Source organism: Dipodomys merriami, unplaced genomic scaffold (genome assembly GCF_024711535.1).
Source record: "Dipodomys merriami isolate MVZ:Mamm:240054 unplaced genomic scaffold, mDipMer1.0.p SCAF_26, whole genome shotgun sequence".
In the NCBI taxonomy this organism is placed as follows: Eukaryota; Metazoa; Chordata; class Mammalia; order Rodentia; family Heteromyidae; genus Dipodomys; species Dipodomys merriami.
This window is the reverse complement of record NW_027204048.1, coordinates 7,728,247-7,750,421: the sequence shown is the minus strand read 5'-3', so window position 1 is coordinate 7,750,421 and position 22,175 is coordinate 7,728,247. Positions and strand designations below refer to the sequence as shown.

Below are 22,175 nucleotides of genomic sequence, written 5' to 3'. Positions count from 1 at the left end.
TTTTAATGTTTTTTTCTTTCATGCATGTGTTTCTAACGCATTTATAAGATTATCTCTTTGTTGCTTTTTATGGCCCTCCCCCACAGTATAACCCCTGCTTTCACTATATTTGATGTCAGTATAACTTGTGGAGGAGATGGGGAAAAACCAGTTGTTTAAGGATACAGGTGGACCTGTTGCAACAATGAGAAGTACAAGTTGTCATGTCCAAAACGAGCTTTACAACGTCGGTGCGGGGGGGGGGGGGGCGGGGGAGGGGGGAAGGAGAAGGATTGGGATGGGGGGGAGGAGGGAGGCTGGGAAGGGATGTGAAGGGTAAACAAAGGAGGAGGCTGCAATGCTTGGTAAGAAATGTACGCATTATCCTGCCCATGTAATTGTAACTCCTCTGTACAGTATGTTCACAAATAAAATAAAATTAAATTAAAAAAAAAAGAAAATGGCACAGAGCATTAACCGGAATTTTTCCACAGCAGAAGTATAGCCTCATGAAACATCACTAGTCATTAGGAAAAGGCAAAACCAGAGGGTCCCACCCCTTTACATCCACTAGGATAGCTGTTATAAAACAAGCAGAAGCAAGTGGAGCTGTGGCTCCAGTGGAAGACTGTTAGCCTTCAGCAAAAAAAAAAAAGCTCAGGAAGAGGCTTCTGCCCTCTTCAAGCCCAAGATCAGCACACACGAAAAACAACAAACAAACCAGAAAGTTGATGTTGGTAGGAATGTGAAGAACATAGAACCCTACTTTCTTGCTAGTTTTTTCTTTAGGTTGTTTTGTTTGGCAGTCGTATGATTTCAACTCAGTTCCTCACACTAGGCAGAGCTAGGGCCACACCTATTTTTTGCTTTTTAGTTACTTTTCAGATATTTTTCAGTTATCTTTCTGGTATTTTACCTCAAAGCCACCTTTGGACTTCAATCCTCTACTTCTTGTTCCTGCTTAGATGGAATTACAGATGAGAGACACCAAGTCATCATAGGCCATTATTCCATTTCAGCAGGAAGCATCTAGACATCGACAATAACTCTTTATAAAGAAATTGGTGAGTAAAATTGAGAGTGGGGAAAATGTAAAAGGACCCGACATCTGAATATGTTCACATGTGAAGATTTAACTCATGACTTGACCAGGATGCTTCCAGTTTCTTGAGTTTTTCAAAGGCAGCATTTTTCTCTTCTTTTTTACTCTCCTATCCCCCCACCTACCCACCTACCAACTTGCCATGCCCTAGGAGAGGAAATTCAGGATGATTCTCATACCTTGAGTCAAGGTCATCACACTCCTCTCCTTATCTTGCTTTCCAAGGTATTGAAGGAACATTTAGGACGATGACTACATCTCTGGAGACTGCTGGTTAACACATTTGGAAATAAGCAGGCCCAAGAACACTATTAGGCTGGAACTTCACACCTCAGCACTTAAACCCATCAGGAAGTCCATGCTCCTGGACCCGTCCATAAAAGCCTCCTTCTTCCCCTACCCACAAGGACTGCTCTTCTTTGTCAGGCAATAGCTCAAGTAGGTCTCATTTTGCCTGCAAATTTATAAACCTTTATTTCCTTTACTCTAAGACATTAATCTCACTGACATTGAATTGACATTGAATTCAGGGAACTGAATTTCCAGTAACATGGGAGAGTTGGGAGTTGTAGACAGGGGTCATCTTGAGACTAAAAAGCAAAGTGAACAACACAAAATCCAGAGTAAATTGTAAATTTTCAAAAACTGTTAACTATATGGTCTTTAAGCAGTGATCTCCAAAGAAACAGGTTATGTCTCAGTTCAAGGGAAAGGCACAGGAAATGGATGGAAGTATGCCTCTGACAGGTTGAGCAGGTGAATTTGGAGATAGGAATCTAGAGGGCCCAAGACTGAAAGACTTGCTGAGCTAGTGGCAGTGGTAGGGCTTTGTGACACATCACTCCTCCCCCTTGTGACTTAGTAGAAAACCAGGTCTTTGTGATGTAGGCCTTCATTTACTATATATTGCCAAAGAAACTCCCAGAGCTCAGTTGCTCAGGAGCAATAGTGCGATTCAGATGATGGAGAATCCTCTCTTGTCACTGAAAAGCGTTGCTATTCCATGGCTGAGCCCTGAACTCGCCACCTTTGCAATGGATATGATCCTTGCCATTGTGGGTGGGGTGGGGCTCTTCCGCCTGCTACTGCTACTTCCCTGCTTCAAGGAAAATCCATCTTCACCAACACCTGAGAGAAAGAACAAACTGACTAAGGTAAGATCCCTAAGGACAGACCAATCAAAAATGAGTATACACACACACACACACACACACACACATTGGAATTTTACTTATCAGAGTGATATTGTAGCATCTGTAAAGGAATGGAAGACTTGGGAAAATTAAGTGAATTAAGTCAATCCCAGAGACAAAGGATCCATGTTTTCCTTTATATGTGGAAGCTAGATTTAGCTTATATGTGCACAAATATGGTTAGTGCTATTCATGTGTACACAAATGTATTGACTGAGATATGGTAGAGTCAAAGCAGATCTCAAAGTGGAATTCATTAGAAAGCCAAAAATCCAAGTTCAGTAAAATAAAAAAAACAGGAAATGAGTTCTTGACAGGGTGGGGAGGGGGCAAAGGGAAAGGGGTAGTCACTGGAGAAGAGGGGGAAATGTAGACAAGAATCCAATGTATAATCTATCACAATAAGAAGGAAAGGGCTGAGTGGGGGAGGAATGGGAGACACTGTGGAAAGGATTAACAGTGATCAAGATACATGATATTCACAAATGCTTTGTGAAATGGCAACTCCTGTTTACAACTACTTGATAATTTTCTACATGGTTCTTTTGTTTACTGATATTTTCACTTCTCCAAAACAAGTAGCAAGGCTTCTAGAGGGGAAATTCCAGAAAAGAAGAGAGCCATCTTCTCCTAGGCACTATCAGCACAGGGCATAATGTCAGTAGCATAAGGTAGTATTCTGAACTCTCAGAACAGCTGTGTGGTGTGCAGCAAGTACCAGGGTTAATTCAAACCCTGAAGCCCAGCAACCAAGGACTGAGGTCCTGAGAGCTGAGGACCTGAACACTCAATCTTATGTCACAGCAGGGGCCTGAAAACCGCAGTCTCCCCAGTGTTAGGCTGATTAGAGGGCGGTTCAAAGTCCATGTCAACCTCCCATCAGAGGCTAAGGTCACCTTTGGATTCAGGAAGGAAAAGCCAACCTGGAAGCTGAGAGGCACCTGGAAATCAGGGTCTTGGTCTTGAGAACAGAAAAAGCACTGAGGTGATCTTGGTTGTCTGTCTCATATAAGAAAAACAGAAATAATTAGCAGCCACACTAACTGTGAAGAAAGGAAATGCAGGGACACTGGTGAAGACATCATTTTATCCAGAAACACCAAATATCTCAACTTGTCTAGGGAAAGGAAAAGAGTAAAGAGGTCTAAGTCACGTTTTTCTCATCTCTCAGTATTCTGTGGAGAAAAGAGGCCAGATCAAGAGCAGGAAGAAGAGTGTTGCTATGAAAGGTAGGCTCTGCACTTTCTCCCAAGGGGATTTGATCTCTATCTCTGACTACCAGAGCTAGGTCACCAAGTATTTCAGTGTGTAAAACCTTAGCAGGAGAGTCCTGGGAAAGAAACCAGAACTGGAGACACTTCTCAGGTTCTCTGCGTGGAAGGAAGCTGCTAAGTATCATGACAAATGGGAGGGGCTGAGAGGCTTTGAGGTAGCACTGCTTTGCTGTGGAGGTGTGTCACACAAGGGGAGGGGCTAAGAGGCTGTGAGGTAACACTGACTTGATGTGGAAGTGTGTCACACAGCGGGAAGGGCTCAGAGGCTGAGAGGTAACACTGACTTGCTGTGAAGGTGTGAACTCCAGGCCCACATGTGGACCAACTCAATTCCCTAAGAACTGTATTAATGATGAGACACCCTTTCTCCCAGTCTACCAAGAGAGGTTCTGCAGGTTATGGAGGTTTTCCGAGCAGGTGGTGCCTTGTAAATAAAGAAGCCCTACCCTTCTCTATAGCCTCTTAGCACTGGCACCTGTCTTGCCGCCATGAGTATAGATTTGGGATCTAGCGAGATCTTCCATGTTCTTTAATAGAGAGATGTTTCCTTCAGCCTCTTGGGAGTCCTGGGGCCCTCCCTTGTCTGCCCTAACCACTGTCTCTGTTTCTAGTTTGCAGACAGACTCGGGAACACATTGAAGAGATTCATGATCTAGTTTCCCTTTGTGTACATAAAGATTTTCCATGTATCCCTGTGCCTGCATTTCTACTCCAGGGAATGGAGTTATTTTGGGATTAAGGAAGAGTTTAGGTTGGTCTAGGATGTGGCTGAAATCTCAGATGTAGAGAAGTACGGGCTGTGTAAATATCAGGGTATAGTTTTGTGGGTGCCATGGAGAGCAGGTTAACTACACTTGCTTGTCTGGCCTATCTTGCCCATCCTGCTAGGCCTATCTGTTGCTTAATAAAGTTTGTCTCCTCTCTCGTACAGACACCTCTGGAAGCTCAATGACACCGGCAACTTTCAGCACTTCTTAAACGCAGATGCCCTAGGTGAAGTTCTCAACTCAGAATCTGCTACAGTCCCCCATTACCGAGGCATTCTGAGGAGGACATTTTCTCCAGCATTTTATCCCTGAAGACTTCCCCAACCCCTTCACCTGAATTCTCTGTCTCTGGCCTCTACCTTGTCACAAGTGTAGATGTATTCCCCGTTTCTGTTGGGTCACACTCATCCCAGAATGTGTGTCTGCCTCTTGAATCTTTGATTGCTCTAAAGAACATTTATTGTGCTCACTTGCACATTCTCCTCCCCCTTCTCATTCTCCTCAACCTGTGTCCCTGCACTCCACTCAACCTGACTCAAACATGGAACTTCAGGGAAGTCCCACCAGAAACCACCCCACAGAGCTCTCCAACCGACAGCTCTAGGGTGCCTTGTCCTATCCCAGCCCTTAACCCTGATATGCTGGAGCTGCCAGAGATAGTGATTAGAAAGAGCAAAACTAAAAGCTTTTCAGGAGAGAGAAAACCCTCTGGATTCTCTGGGGAACAGGATGCAGTCCCTGGGCATGCCTGGCATGCCTTCCTTCAGCCCTTCTGAAACACAAAGGGAAACACAGCAGCTTCCTGATTCTCAGGAGGTATTTTCCCCCACAGTGTTGGGGGGCCTTCCCTTTCTGAACAGTGAGTCCTTGGTGGCTCCTGTCAAGATGTCTGGTCATCCATTAGACTTATCCTCTATTTTGTTCAACATATTCTCTAAGTACATGCCAGTACAAGTTCAGATTAAAGTTCCTCCACAGTTCTTTCTACCCCAGCCCTTGATGCCTCATTCAGTCCAAGTTCAACACTTCATGCAAACTGTGCCCTGGCCCCAGCCTCCACCAATGGCTGAGTCTGAGGCCCTTGCCCATTTACATCTTGTGCACCATTCCTAGCATTTCATTCAGCTCCAATGAGGACATGTACATTTTCTGGCCTTACAGCCCAGAAAAAGTTCAAATTTCCTAGTCTACCTGCTGTTGAACAGGAAGAAAATCACTTTGTAAAGAAGTGCCTGGAAAGTCATAGGATTTCACCCTCTGTGGTCCAACAGTTTCACAAAGCTTTCACTCATGATCAGGGCCCCTGGCAAAAGAGGCTATCAGCCTTCCAGGTGATTTTGTCAGCTTTGGGTTGAAGAAAAAGTTAGAACATCATCTCCAAGAGAGGCTCATGCAGTACCTCTATAGAACAAAATTCAAGATCTAGATGTCTCCTGATGGGAAATTCCCAGGAACAGACCAGGTAGGGGACAAGTATAGGTATTTACAAAACTCCATATTTGTAGATAATAGGAGCCAGAATATACAGAAGGCAACCTCAGAGTGCTCAGAAGTGTTTCAGGGATGGGAGAACTCCAAATAGGACCTGGAACATTGTAAGTGCAGAATAGTGAAAGATCTGGATGGGGACACAAAGCTCCTGGGTGGATTTTCTAGATGCATAACTGAGAAAGAATTAGGAAAGGATTTGAATAGACCATCAAGTCATGGTTCAGAATACAATTCTCTGATTCATTCAAAGAAGAACTGCTTAGTAAAAAAAAAAAAAAAAAAGAAACATAAAATCCCATCTTACCAGAAAATGGGAGTTTATCAATATCATTAGTTATTCCAGGGGCACCACAGACCATACTTTGTCCCCCCACATCCCCACACACCTTGAAAACTCCAAGTTTAGCATGGAAACGGGCAGAGATCCACCCTTGGGAACTATGCAAACCTGCAAGAGTTCCTCCCAGGAGGTTTCCCACTTTGATGCTGCCGCTCAACAGCTATAGGACCCTCATATTAAGAAACTGGGTGAAACGCCAGTAGAGCTTGTGCCTAAAGATTCTCAAGCCCATAAAAGTCTCCCCCCATACCAATTTCACAGGGAGTGTCTGTGAACCTGCCCTGTAGTGACTTCAAGGCCAATCCCACAGACAAGGGGGTCCAGTTCCAGGGAGAAGATTTCACAATGTACCAAAAAATAAGAGAGAAAAAACTGACTGATGATCATACATCAATTACCTTCACCACATGAAACTCTGAGAGGAACATACACTGTATTGTCACAACTGTGTTCTCTCAGCAGTCTCTCCAATTGGAGAGGGGAAAGTGGACTATTTTCTGAGGTCAGATTGTATAGTCTTGTAGGGAGAAACCTGGCACCATGATAGTGTTCCATGATTGGGGAGAAGTAGTCTAGAACCACCTACAAGCCCTGTAATGGGCATGTCTGAGACATAAAATGAAGAAAGCTTCTGCCACAGTGTGTCAGTAGGAGAGATCTTTGTTGAATCCACATCTGAAAGGAAAGAAGATCTCAGGGAAATGGCAGAGGGTGAAGAGAAACTGCCCACTTTCTTGCCAGTCCACAAGAATTCCAATAATTTGTACTTTAGAAGTTTAGAACTTCTGAAGACCACTCAAACACCATCCCCCTCCAAAATTTCTATTTCCACGCATCCTGCCTGAAATAACAGGAAGAGTCAAGCAGTACAAGTGAGAGTCCAGCTTTTCATCATATCATACAGGATGTGATGCTAACACATTCCGTGAAGACTGTATGCTCCCACAGTGCTGCTTGCAGCATACATGTTGCCTTCCACCAACTTCCTATGAGTTAAGCTCTGCAGAGCCAAGAAGAGGATGCATGAAGAAGCAACAGGATGCCAAGACATCCAGCTTCCAGGACTCATGGTAGAGCAAGATGTTTAATGGGCCTGATGAAGGAGAGAGATTATCAGAGACCCAAAGCTAGAATCCAGAAGGAAAAGCTTCCAGGAATGAGGCCCTCACAAGGCCAGGAGCTGAATCCTCCTGCCCAGTTCTGGAAGATAAGTACCACAAGGAAGATCTCTTCCTTATCTGTACCGGAGAAAGGACAGCATCCTCCAGAAAGTCATTCAGGAACCAGATAAATTATCTTTTGTCAATTTTTTCCTAGTAAAGACAAAAGTCAGGTAAAGTCACTGGAAAATTCAAAGATCCAGTCAGCTAGTACCCAGAAGCAGGACTTAATTTAACCACAAGCAGAATTTTCAAGGACAGTGGAGTTTCTGAAGTGCAGACATGCCTGAGCACTGTTGGAAGAATCATAGGGAAGAAAATGAGATTTCAACATGAGTCTTATGTCTCCAAGAAAACATTGCAGAAAGCAGTATTTTAGCCTCCCCTCTCTCAACATTCCCACTATCATACGGCTCACCTTTCTCACTACCCCATGGAATCTACCTAGAAGAAGGAAGCCAAGTAAAGAACAGCAGGGTCTCTTTTGCCCAACCAGCCCCACTGGACATAGCCATCCTGTCAATGATTGGAGAGTCTCATACTATAACTACCCTGAACAGTCTTGCTTCCCAGAAAGCCTGCATCTCTACTCAGCCGTGCCTGCCAGCCTAGGGAAATATATGTCTCAGGCCAGCATACACACTTCCCATGGCACTGTCATCATATTAGTTTAGTGGTCAGTCACACATACCATGCTTCTTACATGGTATGTAAGGTGAAGTTTTCTTTTCTTTTTTTAATACGTTTTTTTATCATTAAAAAACTACAGAGGAGTTACAGTTACATGAACAAGGTCATGAATACATTTCCTATCAAGCATAGTTACCTTCTCCTTTATTTTCCCCTACCATCCCCCCACCTCCATAACCTCACTCCCCCCTCCCCTACTTCCCCCCTCCAGGCTTAAATTGTAAAGTTCATTTTCAACATAGTATCTTGTACATCTCATTGTTACAATGGGTCAACCTGTATCCCTATTTAAGCATTTTGTTTTTTCCCTTCCCCTCCCCAAACTCGAGAAGTGTATATACAAGATGCAGGGCACCAACATCAAAAACAGTGAAAACAGGGATTATACCGTTGGGGAGGAACATACAAAAAAATCACATGGTACATTATAAATATGTTAGGAACAATAGCAAGAAAGAAAAAAACCACTTTTGTCCCTATCTTGAGGTTCGTTTCACTGAACATCATCTTATCTGGTCATATGAACATAGCTTTTGACCATTTCTGCTAGACTCAGACATATACTAGTTATTGCAAATAAGGGAAATCATAGGACCTATGTTTCTTTAGTCTTGGCTTATTCACAATATAATTTTTTCCAAGTCTTTCCATTTCCTAACATTCTTTCTGATGGAGGCATATAATTCTATTATATATATAATATATATTATATATAATGTATATAATATATAATTACTGTTTCTTATCTGTCCATTGTTCAGTCCCTAGAGAAATAAACTACAGAAAGCCTTTATGATATGTCAGGATGAGGAAACCTGTGAAGACATCATGACAAGGCCTTGTTGACCCTACTTTTTAGTGGTTAATTGGATATTAGATTCTCTGGACTTCCCTGCCCAGGCAAGCTTTAAATTGTGATTCCCAGATCTCAACCACCACCAGCTGGTCTCATGACACTTTTATATGTTCTCTCTGGTGGAAGTTCTTAGGCATTCATGAGTAATTGCTTGCACACAGTGATTCTTCAGATGTGTAGTAATTCTATGAAACTTTCATGTCCATCATCTGCTGCAGGATGGGCCTGATTGACTTATTGAACTGAAACCACTTAAGCTTCAATAAAGGCCTGTATTGGGTTGATTTGGTTGTCCTTCTGGAGTTTTCTTATAACACACTTTTACCTCTGAGAGTGTCCTTCTATCCTAATAAATATTTTGAATAAACTTTGTTATTACTCTGAATACATGCTGTGTCTTGGATGAAATTTCTCATTGCAGTCCATGATGGCCATAGGCAGATTTTCTGTGACATTTTGATACATTTCAGTCTGAAAGTTGGTTGTTTTCTCCACTATCCTTTCCCTTCCTATCCTCACCCCACCACTGAAGTTGTAAAGTTCATTTCTGATATAGTGTCTTGAGTATCGTTCTTGCAATGGTTCATCTTTTGTCCTTCTTTAGCATTTTGTCATTCCCTTCCCCAAATCACACTTGATTTTTAAACCTGCACTATTGGATGAACTTTTTGGATTTTTCTTGTCCTTTTTTTTGCCCGTCCTGAGGCTTGAACTCTGGGCCTAGGCACTATCCCTGAGCTCCTTTCACTCAAGGCTAGCACACTACCACTTGAGATTTTTTTCTGAGCACTCTAGCTTTTTCTGAGTAAGTTTGTGGGAGATTAGAGTCTAATGGCCTTTCTACATCGGCTGGCTTCAAACTGTGATCTTCAGATCTCAGTTTTCTGATTAGCTACTATTAGAGTTGTGAACCACCAGTGCCCAGCCTTATCTTTTCTTTATTATTTTCCTATTTCCTGTGTAGTTCCCCATACTTGTCTTAAGTAATCTGTCCATGCAATAAGGCAACCATTGGGGAGTTCTGGGAACATGGCGGAGGAGAAGCTGGAATCTGAACAAGCTCTCGCATAGAAAGCAGTTTTAGAGTTCCAGTGAACAGTCCTAAGCCAGAGAATCACACCAAGTGTGCCATCACAGGACAGAGAGTTAGACAAGAGAGGGGAAGCCAAGACAAGGAGACACATCTGAGCGCCTGCCAGCAGCCGCCGCCGTGGAGGCGGCAGGGTCGCAGTGGCGACCGCAGCCGCGGCCATACCTGAGCGCTCATGCAGAGAGTCCGGGACGAAGGAGCCAGACACAGCGGGCGAGAGGATTCTACTCAATACCAGCAAGAACCGACAAGGAGCGGACTTCTTCATCCTGCAGTTTGCAGACCAGAGATGACCCAGGATCCAAGACTCAGCGTGAGTAGAAGCCCGACATGTTCACTCCTTCTCAGGGAGCAGAGGAGGGAAGGCCACCCCTCCCACCCAGCACCGGTGATCTCCATCTTGGATACCGACAAAGCTCGGAGGAGCTGCCAGCTCCAACTCAGGCCTTGGAATAAAATGAGTCATTTAGCAGGTCACAAGAACTTAACGGCGAAGTGACCTGCCAGACTCAGCTCCATCCAGGGAAAATCACCCAGCTCAGGCGCCAGCCATTGGAGTGGCTTTCCTCACTGGGTAACCAGAGCCAGAGGCTGCCCCTCCCTCTAGCAACCTCCACAATCAATTGAAAAACAGAAACCCTGAGAATGGCTCCAGGCTGGGCTCTGTGAGTTTTTCACAAAATAGCCCCAGGGAAAAGCTACTGTTTGTTGAAAGGCCTCAACTCTACCCAGAACCTAGCCTCATCACCCCTCTTTTGTGATTCTCAAAGCAGATCACCCTCCTATTAAACTAACCTGGGAGGGGGATCTCAAAATCTTGGGTAAAGCAGAGCATTTTTCTGCATGTTTGAACAAACTGACTTAAGAAACCAATCAAGCCACAGGAACTCAAGCTGACCAGAGACTCCAACAAGAGGCTGGTTACAGACAAAAGGGAGATACAGGATTCTTCCCACCACTCCCAAAAAAATCAAAAAAAAAAAAAATGAAAGACCTTTTTTTTTCTTCTTCTTCTTTTCTTTTTTCTCTCTTTTTTTTGGTACCTTATATATATAAAAATTTTTTTTCCTTTTCTAAAACTTTTATTAATCTTTAATTTTTGCCTTTTTTGAAAAAATAATTGTTTTCCAGTAACTTTTTTTCCCTCTTATAATTTTTATTTTAGGAATACGTGAATGTGCGTTTTCCTTTCTATTCTTGTCTTCTTTCTCTTTTTCTTTCTTTCTTAATTATCTTTTTGTATTTTGTCTAGCTCTACTGAACTTCTGATCTTTTTTTTCTCCCTTTCTTATCCTTTTCACCTTTTCCTCTCTTTTGTTCTTCTGTATGTGACTTAACTCTTGTCCTGCACATCCTCAGATAAACCCATAGTTAACTAGTAGACCCTATCACCCATTGTGTACACACTTAATCCACAAATTTATTACTCAATCCAAAACCTCTGAGACTTAAATTCCTTAATAGCAGTACTACCTCTTTATACCTATATAATATTTTAAGCATTTTTAAAAAGTTTTTCACATCTCCTCTATCTCCCTCCTGTTTTCTCAATATATTCACATTCCTCTCTAAATAGATGGTCTTTCAATCTCCATAACTATATTAATTTTTACGTTTCTATTTTTTTTCTGGTCTCTTTTCATTTCCCTTTCCCTTTCTTCTTTTTCTCTCTCTCTCTACTTGCATCCTACCCAACCTATTTCCTGCATTGAGATTAGGACATACTTAACTCTCCCTGTGCCTCCCCACACCAATCTAATCCTATTTTTTACCCACATCTCTCCCTAACCCTAAAAATTTCTGGTTTTCCAAATTCTTCTCTGCGGTTTGAAACCCATTAACATATAGTTGTTTGATGTTGAATAGATGTATCTGTTGAACTAGATTGTATCTGTAGACTATTGACTGTATAAATGCAAACATTGGTTGATGGTTGCCTTAAGATAGTGTTCTAGCACAAAACTGGTGCTATTTTCATCTCAAATGGGCAGAGTAAGCCGGAAAAACAATGGCAAATCCGGGTACCTCAATTCCCAATCTTGATAATCAGGGGTCAGATCAGATAATGAACAATCCAGAGGAGAGTTCCCAAATAGCTCTACAAACACTGGTGGCAAACATGATAAATGAGAAGTTTGACAACTTACAAAGGACTCTGTATGAGTGTGATAGGGAGAGAGAGGAGGCATCCCAAAAGTTTATACAGGAATATCATAAGTGTGAGGAAGCTACGCAAAAACTGATACAGGATTTGCATGAACAACTTGAGAATACTCAAAGAGAAAGGGAGGAATGGCGCGAGCAGGCTGAGAACACTCAAAGAGAACTGCAGGAATCCCACGAACGGGAAGAAAGAGAACTGCAGGAATCCCACAGACGGGAGGAAGCTAATCAAAGAGTAATTCAGGAACTGAGAGACCAGGTAAAGAATACACAAAGATCACTAAAGGCATTCATGAAATCCATTAACAAAGAGCTGAAGGAAGTCAGGGAGACCACAAAGGGAATGCTGAATGGAACCCAACAGAAGGAATGGGAGTCCAAAGAAACCATAACCAATCAACTAAGTGATTTGAGAACAAACACTGAACACCAAATTAAGGAAGTAAAGAAATTCATACAAGACCTAAAACAGAGCTTCAACAAAGAACTTGAAGCCATCAAAGCTGACCAATTAGAAGGAAAAGAGATAAAAAACAAAGTAGAGAGTCTTGACAGCAGGTGAGACCATGCAGAAGATCGAATCTCAGGGATTGAAGACAGCCTAGATATTATAGAGAAAGAACATACAACCATCCAAGACAAGTCCAAGAAATATGATAGATCTATCCAACACCTGGAAGACACCATCAGAAGGCCTAATCTAAGGATAATGGGTGTAGAAGAGCACCTAGAAACAGAAGTTAATGTTCTAGGAAATTTGTTTAACAGGATCCTAGCAGAGAACTTCCCAAACATACAAAAAGATCTGTATTCAGATACAAGAAGCTTTTAGAAGCCCAAATAGACCAGACCAGAATAGGACATCCCACTGTCATGTTATAATCCCCACAGGATCAATTCAGACCAAGGAAAAGATCCTTAAAGCTGTCAAGGAGAAAAGGTTAATCACCTATAAAGGGAAACCAATTAGAATCACCTCAGATTTCTCAGCAGAGACAATCAAAGCAAGAAGAGCCTGGAATGATGTATGCCATGCCCTAAAAACAAACAACTATCAACCAAGAATACTGTACCCAGCTAAACTCTCCTTCATAACTGAAGGCCAAATAAAATCCTTCCATAGCAAAGAAAAATTGAAACAATACATCTCCACCAAACCAGCCCTACAAAAGATTCTTAAAGATGTCCTACACATAGAAAACCAACAAGACCGCAACAAAGGCCAAGAAACTGCACCCAAACTGAGAATCCAAGAACCATAGGAAGAACCCAGTTTTTGCAGCCCCCAAGAAGGTGGATAACATGGCAGGAACTCCCAAATACCTCTCAGTACTATCTCTTAACGTTAACAGACTGAACTCTCCAATTAAGCGACATAGACTGTCTAGTTGGATTAAAAAACAAGACCCTTCTATCTGCTGCCTGCAGGAGTCACATCTTGCCCGTAAAAAAAAACACATTTTCAATGTTAAAGGCTGGAACAAAATCTACCAAGCAAACGGCCCCCATAAACAGGCGGGAGTTGCAATCCTAATATCAGATAAAATAGACTTCAAATTAAAATTCGTGAGAAGAGATAAAGAAGGTCGCTACATACTAATTAAAGGATCTCTCCTTCAGGAGGATATTACAATTCTAAATATCTATTCGCCAAACAATGGAGCACCCAAATTTATCAAAGAAACACTACTTTCCCTCAAATCCCATATAGATCCAAAGACATTAATTCTTGGGCATTTTAACACACCACTCTCCCCACTAGATAGATCAACTCGGCAAAACCTCAACAGAGAAACCGCAGATCTAAACAGCTGCATAGATCAACTAGACTTAACAGACATCTACCGAACATTTCACCCGGCAGCATCAGAATACACGTTTTTCTCAGCAGCACATGGAACGTTTTCTAAAATAGACCACATTTTATGCCACAAAGCAAACTTGTCTAAATTCAGAAACATTGAAGTTATACCTTGCATTCTCTCTGACCACAAGGGAATAAAATTAGAACTCAACACCAAAAGCCACCAAAGAAAGTCCAGTATCACATGGAGGCTGAACAACACACTGCTGAATCAAGAGTGGGTCATGGAAGAGATTAGAAAGGAAATTCAAATGTTCATGCTATTCAACAAAAATGAACACACAAATTACCAGCTCCTCTGGGACACAGCAAAGGCAGTACTCAGAGGCAAGTTTATAGCTCTGAGCTCCTACATCAACAAATTGGAGAGATCTGAAATTAGCAATTTAATGACACATCTAAACCTCCTTGAAAAAGAGCAGCAAGATAAATCCCAATCCAGTAGACGGAAAGAAATAATCAAAATTAAATCAGAATTAAATGAATTAGAATCCAAAAAAACTATAGAAAGAATCAACAAAACAAAGAGTTGGTTCTTCGAAAAAATTAACAAAATTGACAGACCCTTAGCAAATCTTATCAGAAAAAGAAGAGAACACACCCAAATTAATAAACTCAGAGATGAGAATGGAAACATCACCATGGAAACAACCAAGATTCAAAACATTATAAGAGAATACTTCTCAAAATGTTATGCTAATAAGTTTGAGAACTTGACAGAAATGGACCTTTTCCTAGCAAATGTTGACATGCCAAAACTAAACCAAGATGAGTTAAACCAGCTTAACAGGCCCATATCAAGCATTGAAATAGAAACAGCAATAAGAGACCTCCCAGCTAAGAAAAGTCCAGGACCAGATGGTTTTACAGCGGAATTTTACAAGGCCTTCAAAGCAGAGCTCACACCAATACTCCTCCAACTCTTCAATGAAATTGAAAGAGAAAGCTCACTACCGAACACGTCCTATGAAGCCATCATAACCCTCATCCCAAAACCAGGCAGGGACTCATCAAAGAAAGAGAACTATAGACCCATTTCTTTGATGAACATTGATGCAAAACTTCTCAACAAAGTTTTGGCCAATCGACTTCAACAATTCATCCAAAAAATCATACACCATGATCAAATAGGATTCATTTCAGGGATGCAAAGCTGGTTCAATATATGTAAATCAATTAATATTATTCATCACATCAACAGGAGCAAGAATAAGAACCACATGGTTATCTCCATAGATGCAGAAAAAGCATTGGACAAGATCCAACACCCCTTTATGATGAAGGTTTTGGAAAAATTAGGAATCCATGGAACATTCCTCAATACAATAAAGGCTGTATATGACAAACTTACAGCCAGCATTATACTCAATGGTAAAGAACTAAAGCCATTTCCTCTTAACTCAGGAACAAGACACGGATGCCCACTCTCTCTACTTCTCTTCAATCTAGTATTAGAATGCCTAGCTACAGCAATAAGACAAGATGCAGACACAAAGGGGATCCAAATAGGGAAAGAAGAAATAAAACTCTCCCTTTGTGCAGATGACATGATCTTGTATTTAAAGAATCCCATAGACTCCACTCCCAAATTACTCAAGCTGATTCAAAACTTTGGCAAAGTAGCAGGTTATAAAATTAACCCCCCAAAATCAATGGCTTTTCTGTATGCCAACAATGAGCAAAGTGTGGCTGAAATTAGGAAAGCAACTCCATTTGTAATAGCCCCACAAAAAATAAAATACCTAGGACTTAACTTAACTAAAGAAGTGAAGGACCTCTATGATGAAAAATTTAAAATCTTAAAAAAGGAAATCAACACAGAACTTAAAAAATGGCAAAACCTCCCATGCTCCTGGATTGGAAAGATTAACATCGTGAAAATGGCAATACTTCCCAAGGCTATCTACAAATTCAACGCAATACCTATCAAAATTCCACCCTCATTCTTCAAGGAAATTGAAGAGGCAATCCAAAAATTCATATGGAACAATAAAAGACCCCGAATAGCAAAAACGCTCCTCAACGGAAAGAACACTGCTGGAGGAACATCAATACCAAAGTTCAAACTATACTATAAAGCCATATTAAACAAAACAGCTTGTTATTGGCATAAGAACAGACCTCAGGACCAATGGAATAGAATTGAAAACCCAGAAATGAACCTACAGAACTATAGCCATCTATTCTTTGATAAGGGAACTAAAACAATAGAATGGAAGAAAGACCTCTTCAGTAAATGGTGCTGGCAAAATTGGTTAACTACATGTAGAAAACTTAAGCTAGATCCTTATATATCACCCTGCACCAGAATCAACTCCAAATGGATCAAAGACCTTGAACTCAAAGCAGACACTCTGAAAACATTACAGGATGGAATAGGAGAAACCCTAGGTCTCCTTGGCTCAGGCTGAAATTTTCTCAATAGAGACCCATAAACACAAAAAAATCAAAGAAAGTTTGGACAAATGGGATTGCATAAAGTTGCAGAGTTTCTGCAGGGCAAATGACATAGCTAGCAAGATCAATAGAAAACCCACGGATTGGGAGAAGATCTTTGCTAGCCATACAACGGACAAGGGTCTCATATCTAAAATATACTTGGAACTCAAAAAATTAAATCCCCCAACAACAAATCCTCAAAGAAACAACTGTCCAATAAATAAATGGGCGAAGGACTTAAAGAGAAACTTCTCTGAAGAAGAAAGAAGGATGGCCAATAGCCACATGAAGAAATGTTCAACATCCCTAGCCATAAAAGAAATGCAAATCAAAACAACATTGAGATATCACCTCACTCCAGTTAGAAAGGCAAAAATCAAGAACTCTAACAACAACAGATGCTGGAGGAGATGTGGACAGAAAGGAACCTTACTTCATTGTTGGTGGGAATGTAAACTTGCTCAACCACTTTGGAAAGCAGTATGGAGGTTCCTCAAAAGACTTCACATAGAACTCCCTTATGACCCAGCAATCCCACTTTTGGGCATTTACCCAAATGTTTACAAACAAGACCACACTAAAGCTACCAGCACAACTATGTTTATTGCAGCATTATTTACCATAGCTAAGATATGGAACCAACCCAGATGCCCCTCAGTAGATGAATGGATCAAGAAAATGTGGTATATATACACAATGGAATTCTATGCCTCCATCAGAAAGAATGACATTGCCCCATTTGTTAGGTAATGGAAAAACTTGGAAACAATTATATTAAGTGAAGTAAGCCAGGCCCAAAGAAACATAGGTCCCATGATTTCCCTTATTTGTAATATCTAGTAGATGTATGAGTCAAGCGGAAAAGGTCAGATAATGTGATGTCAGGAAAATGAACCCTTAGATGTGTATTTTAATGTTTTTTTCTTTCATGCATGTGTTTCTAACGCATTTATAAGATTATCTCTTTGTTGCTTTGTATGGCCCTCCCCCACAGTATAACCCCTGCTTTCACTATATTTGATGTCAGTATAACTTGTGGAGGAGATGGGGAAAAACCAGTTGTTTAAGGATACAGGTGGACCTGTTGCAACAATGAGAAGTACAAGTTGTCATGTCCAAAACGAGCTTTACAACGTCGGTGCGGGGGGAGGAGGGAAGGGGGGAAGGAGAAGGATTGGGATTGGGGGGGAGGGGGAGGCTGGGAAGGGATGTGAATGGTAAACAAAGGAGGAGGCTGCAATGCTTGGTAAGAAATGTACGCATTATCCTGCCCATGTAATTGTAACTCCTCTGTACAGTATATTCACAAATAAAATAAAATAAAACTAAAAAAAAATAAGGCAACCATGGCCAAGGAGTATATTGTTTACCCTAGGGATAAAATTCTACCATCCAACTTAATGCTTTTTTCCAGGTGCCAGTAAGCTTATTACAGAATCTAGAAACTAAACTCTTCTTTACTTTTTGAATATTTAAATAATATTTAAGTATTGTACAAAGCAGTTGACATTCACTGAAGCAATTTATGAATATAGTTCATCTTGATCAATGTTACCCTTTCAACATTCTAATCCACCCCTTCCAACTGAGACTAATCCCACAGTTCTCTCTTCCTTCCAGAACCTCACTTACCCACATGGAAAATAAACAATTGATTCCTTAAAGGACTTTGAAATGATTTGTTAGCAAATATTATGCTAATGATTATCGGTGCTGGAGAAATAACTGTTGATGCCATGTAAGTCTCGGAGCTGTGAACCTCGTTCGGAATCCATGGAAGTTTCAATGACTGTGTGGTCCTTGAACTGTATGACTGAGATGTAAGGCTCTCATGTGTATAGGCAATTACTAAATATCTCTGGAACTTGTGAGAAAACACTGAAACTACTGATTAGATAAATGCACTAGCAACTGGCTATTGAATACACCACCAAAACGAAATCATTACGGTTTTTTTTTTGTTAACATCTACAAATTTTGGGGCAACCTGATAATGGCTTGATAAAGTTGAGCAAACACAGAATTTTTAGGAGTGGAGAACAATTCAAGGTAAAAGTGGAAAAATGATCACATCTAAAGAATTGACTAGAAAAGAATTTAAGATAAAAAGAGAGGCCTTTTAAGAAAAAACATAAGTATCTTTCAAAACAGGATAAGAGAATTTCTTCTGGGGAAAAAAAGATTGTTTTAATAAGTAGGAGAGAAGCTGGCTCATATAGAGAAAGCTCCTAACTAGATTTCCCCTGACCAACTTATGTAAATGAAAGATGCGGTGGGTCATCTCTATTGGGTAGTGAATGATGTCCCTATGCCACACCATGATTGGTTAACATTTGTACGTGAGGACGCTCAGTTTGCATGTCAAGTTAGGACTTCCGGGGACTGTTTAGTCTGGCGGTTGGGACAGGAATAGGCCTGGAGGAGGGCTGGGAAGTGCACCTGTGGTCCTTGAGCAGAACTGTGTGATACGCTGTCAGATGGCTGTCGTCGGTTCAGACGTGAAGGCCAGGTGGTCTTGGGCCCTTCTTGGGATGTGCCTGGCCTGAGGCTCCTGAGGGCTCATGTGAGTGTGCCCGCAAGTCCTGGGAGGTGCCAGGTGAGAACCTCTGCGAAACACCAGAGACCCAGGCCGATGACGCTGAAATCCAGCTTGGAGGGGGACTGACTTAATTGGAGTTTCACAGAGGCTTTTCTGCTTGGGCTGGCTTCAAACTCTGATCCTCAGGTCTCAGCCTCCTGAATTGGTAGGATAGCAGGCATGCGCCAACAAATGGCTGTCTCATATAATTTTTATGTTTTTGTTGTCATATTATATTCTCATATCTATTTTCTGCATTGATAATATTTTTAAATATATCCAGCTTTAAATTTGCATGTTTATTAGCATCAGTTAGTTGTTGATTATTACAAGGTACTTTCACATTTATATGTCCATATATGAATACAATATACTTTGTACAAATTCACCCAGTCACCTTCCTGTTTCCCCTCCTCCCCTTCTCAAAAGTTTGATTGAGATCATATTCCATTTTCAAACATATATATGAAGTATTTCAAGTATATTCACCGTCTTTCATCCTCTCTGTGCAACTTTCCCATTACTGCGAATACCCATATCCTGCATCGAAGTACCTGCCTTACAATCCTGTCAGTTATTTCTAAAGCACGTGTTAAGTGTTCAAAGGAGTCTCACATTCATGTTTCACAGCCTATATACTATAACCTGACTGACCATGTTCTACCTACGTCCTAGCATTCATCGGCTTTTGGTGAGTTGGATATTTTCCTGTTTATTTACAGATGTAATATATTTCACTTTTAATTAAGATGTAATACATCTCAGCATTATCTATCAACTAACAGTCTGTTTTCGCACAAACACAAATGTTTTTTTTTTTTTTTGGGTCCGGTCGTGGGGCCTTGAACTCTGGGCCTGGGCGCTGTCCCTGAGCTCTTCAGCTCAAGGCTAGCGCTCTACCACTTGAGCCACAGCGCCACTTCCGGCTTTTTCTTTTTGCTTACGTGGTGCTGAGGAATCGAACCCAGGGCCTTGAGCATGCAAGGCAAGCGCTCTACCACTGAGCCACCTTCCCAGCCCCAAACACAAATGTTTTTGTGTGTACATATTATTCTTTATTACTTTGAATTTTATATCCAGCTAGAAATATTGAGCCAAAAGTTGACCAAATATTCTGGATTTTCTAGGTTTATAATGACATCAACTAGAAAGGTTGGTGGTTGCATATTTTCCCTCAATTCTCCACTCTGAAATTCTTAATGCTCCCTGTGTACTGATAAGGGTTTTAGGGCAATGTTTAACAGAAGCAATGATTCCTATTGAAGTCTTCTTCCTGATTATAAAGTAAATAGTTTTCATCTTTTTTACTTAAAAATTGTGTATTAATTGCAGTTTTTGTTAGTGAGAATGAACCAATCATTCCTTTCATTTATTTTTCAATCCAGTCCTTATTTAAAATTAAATAATATAATAGTAGAAAAAATGTAAGGTAAATTTGCAAACTTCACCACTGCTTCCTTATTTCATGACAACTGCCTATGCTTTCAGCTCTACAGATGTTCACCTATCTTCCAAAAGCTTGGAGGAAAAGTCATACAGAAAGTGAAATGGAGCATCACTTTCCAACCTTGAGGTCATTAAGGATCAGATTCAATTTTGGGTGAAGGTGTGACCTCATACAAATAACAAATGGTATAAATCAGGGTTTTAATTTTCCTTGAGAGCCTGTTATTACAGACTTACTAGCATATCTTCATCAGATTGACGTTTCCTACAAGTTTGGTCATTTTTCTGTTAACGAAAAAGGCAAGAAAGAAGGAGGAAAAGAAAGGAGAGCGACAATCATTGTGTCTATTAATCTGTGCATGATGATTTTTTTGTCTTCAGCTATGGTGGTGCTTCTTTAGGTGTCCGTAAGTAGCAGCTTCTAGCTAGCTGTCCAGCAGCCTCAGCCCTGTGGTAAGTTTCCTGTTGTCATCTTGTAAATTTGCCCTGAACTACTTCAGAAAGTGTTTTATGCTCTTAGCTATTTTTCATTCTTAGAGCTATAAATTTAATTACACTATATTTAATGAAATTGAAGACAATTGTTATGATATAATTTATAGCTTTTTTTCTTGCTTAGTATGCATTTGTCTGTGGTTTGACTAACTTTTCCTTTTACTGAATGACAATAAGTGCTCCTAAAGGAAACTCAGGTTGGAAAGGATCATTGGAATTTATACATTATTTCCAAGTATGTCATCCCTTTTGAGTTGATAAACAAGTTAGAGAAAGTTGACTAGACAAATGAGGCACTTATATAAAACTAAAACTGATGAATTTAAAATATATATGAGCCCATATCAGAGCTACAGGGAGAAAGCCAAGACACATCATGACACCTCTATGCTGTGAAGGTGCTATGTCTAGTGCCAGGGACAAAGTCCCAGGACCTCTGTGGGAGGTTAGAAATCTACCATTGAATAGAAGGACTCCACAGGAAGCCTGTACTCAAAAGGGATGGGCTAGAGCCAAGGGAAAAGGGGTAGAGGAACGAAGAAGAGAGGGGTAGGAAAATGCAGATGTATTACCTAGAAAATTAGGAAGTATGAGGGAAGAGGTGTGGACAGAGTGGTTGAGAATTTTGAAAGGGTGACATTGACCAAGATACATTGTATTTAGAAAACCCTCCGTGAAATGGCAACTCCTTTCTACAACTACTTAAAGATAATTTAAAAAATTAATTTAATAATAAGAAAGTAAGGATTACCTTTCATGGTAATGTTGTGAAGGGATTTATGGGATGACTCTTTGGAGATGTATTAATCTATTCATGCTAGTACTACTGAATATGTTACTTTTGCTATTATCAAAAACCCACATCAAGTGATTTAATGCTAATATAGTTAAACTCAAATTTTCTTGTACTCTTTAAGGGGTAAAACTATTTTTCAGTGAAAGATGAACTTGTTTAGGAAGTACAACTTAAATTTAATGCTGCTGCATGTAAGTTCATTGTTGTAAATCATGGTGGTTTAACTACAGAAATGAGTATTTTTCTCCCATTTTCGAGTCTTTTGAATTAGAGAGGTTAATTAGGACTTGAATTCAGTGTATTTCTTAACCATCACAAGCGAACATATTAATTATGGCAATGTAGAAGATTCTGATGTCACCTATATTGTATAAAATATGAATGACTATACTGATTATTGTGACTCATACAGGCAGTTGCTTTGGGTTTTGAAAATTCTAAGCCTGATCTAG

General features: G+C 40.6%; 1 protein-coding gene across 1 annotated transcript; it reads left to right on the top strand.

Annotated features, from left to right (window-relative positions):
• Nucleotides 1-2,022: 2,022 nt before the first annotated feature.
• Nucleotides 2,023-4,776, top strand: LOC138836941 (spermatogenesis-associated protein 31-like). Its single transcript, XM_070035645.1, has 3 exons — nucleotides 2,023-2,235; nucleotides 3,446-3,503; nucleotides 4,480-4,776. The coding sequence occupies exons 1-3, from the start codon at nucleotides 2,041-2,043 to the stop codon at nucleotides 4,524-4,526; spliced, it is 300 nt and encodes a 99-aa protein (XP_069891746.1). The 5' UTR covers nucleotides 2,023-2,040; the 3' UTR covers nucleotides 4,527-4,776.
• Nucleotides 4,777-22,175: the final 17,399 nt, after the last annotated feature.

What these genes read in the sequence shown, in the direction of transcription:
- LOC138836941 (XM_070035645.1), top strand. Translation starts at nt 2,041, where the DNA reads ATGATGGAGAATCCTCTCTTGTCACTGAAAAGCGTTGCTATTCCATGG. An exon ending in GAAAGAACAAACTGACTAAG is followed by an intron (nt 2,236 to 3,445) that starts GTAAGATCCCTA and finishes CTCATCTCTCAG; the next exon opens with TATTCTGTGGAGAAAAGAGG. An exon ending in GAAGAGTGTTGCTATGAAAG is followed by an intron (nt 3,504 to 4,479) that starts GTAGGCTCTGCA and finishes TCTCTCGTACAG; the next exon opens with ACACCTCTGGAAGCTCAATG.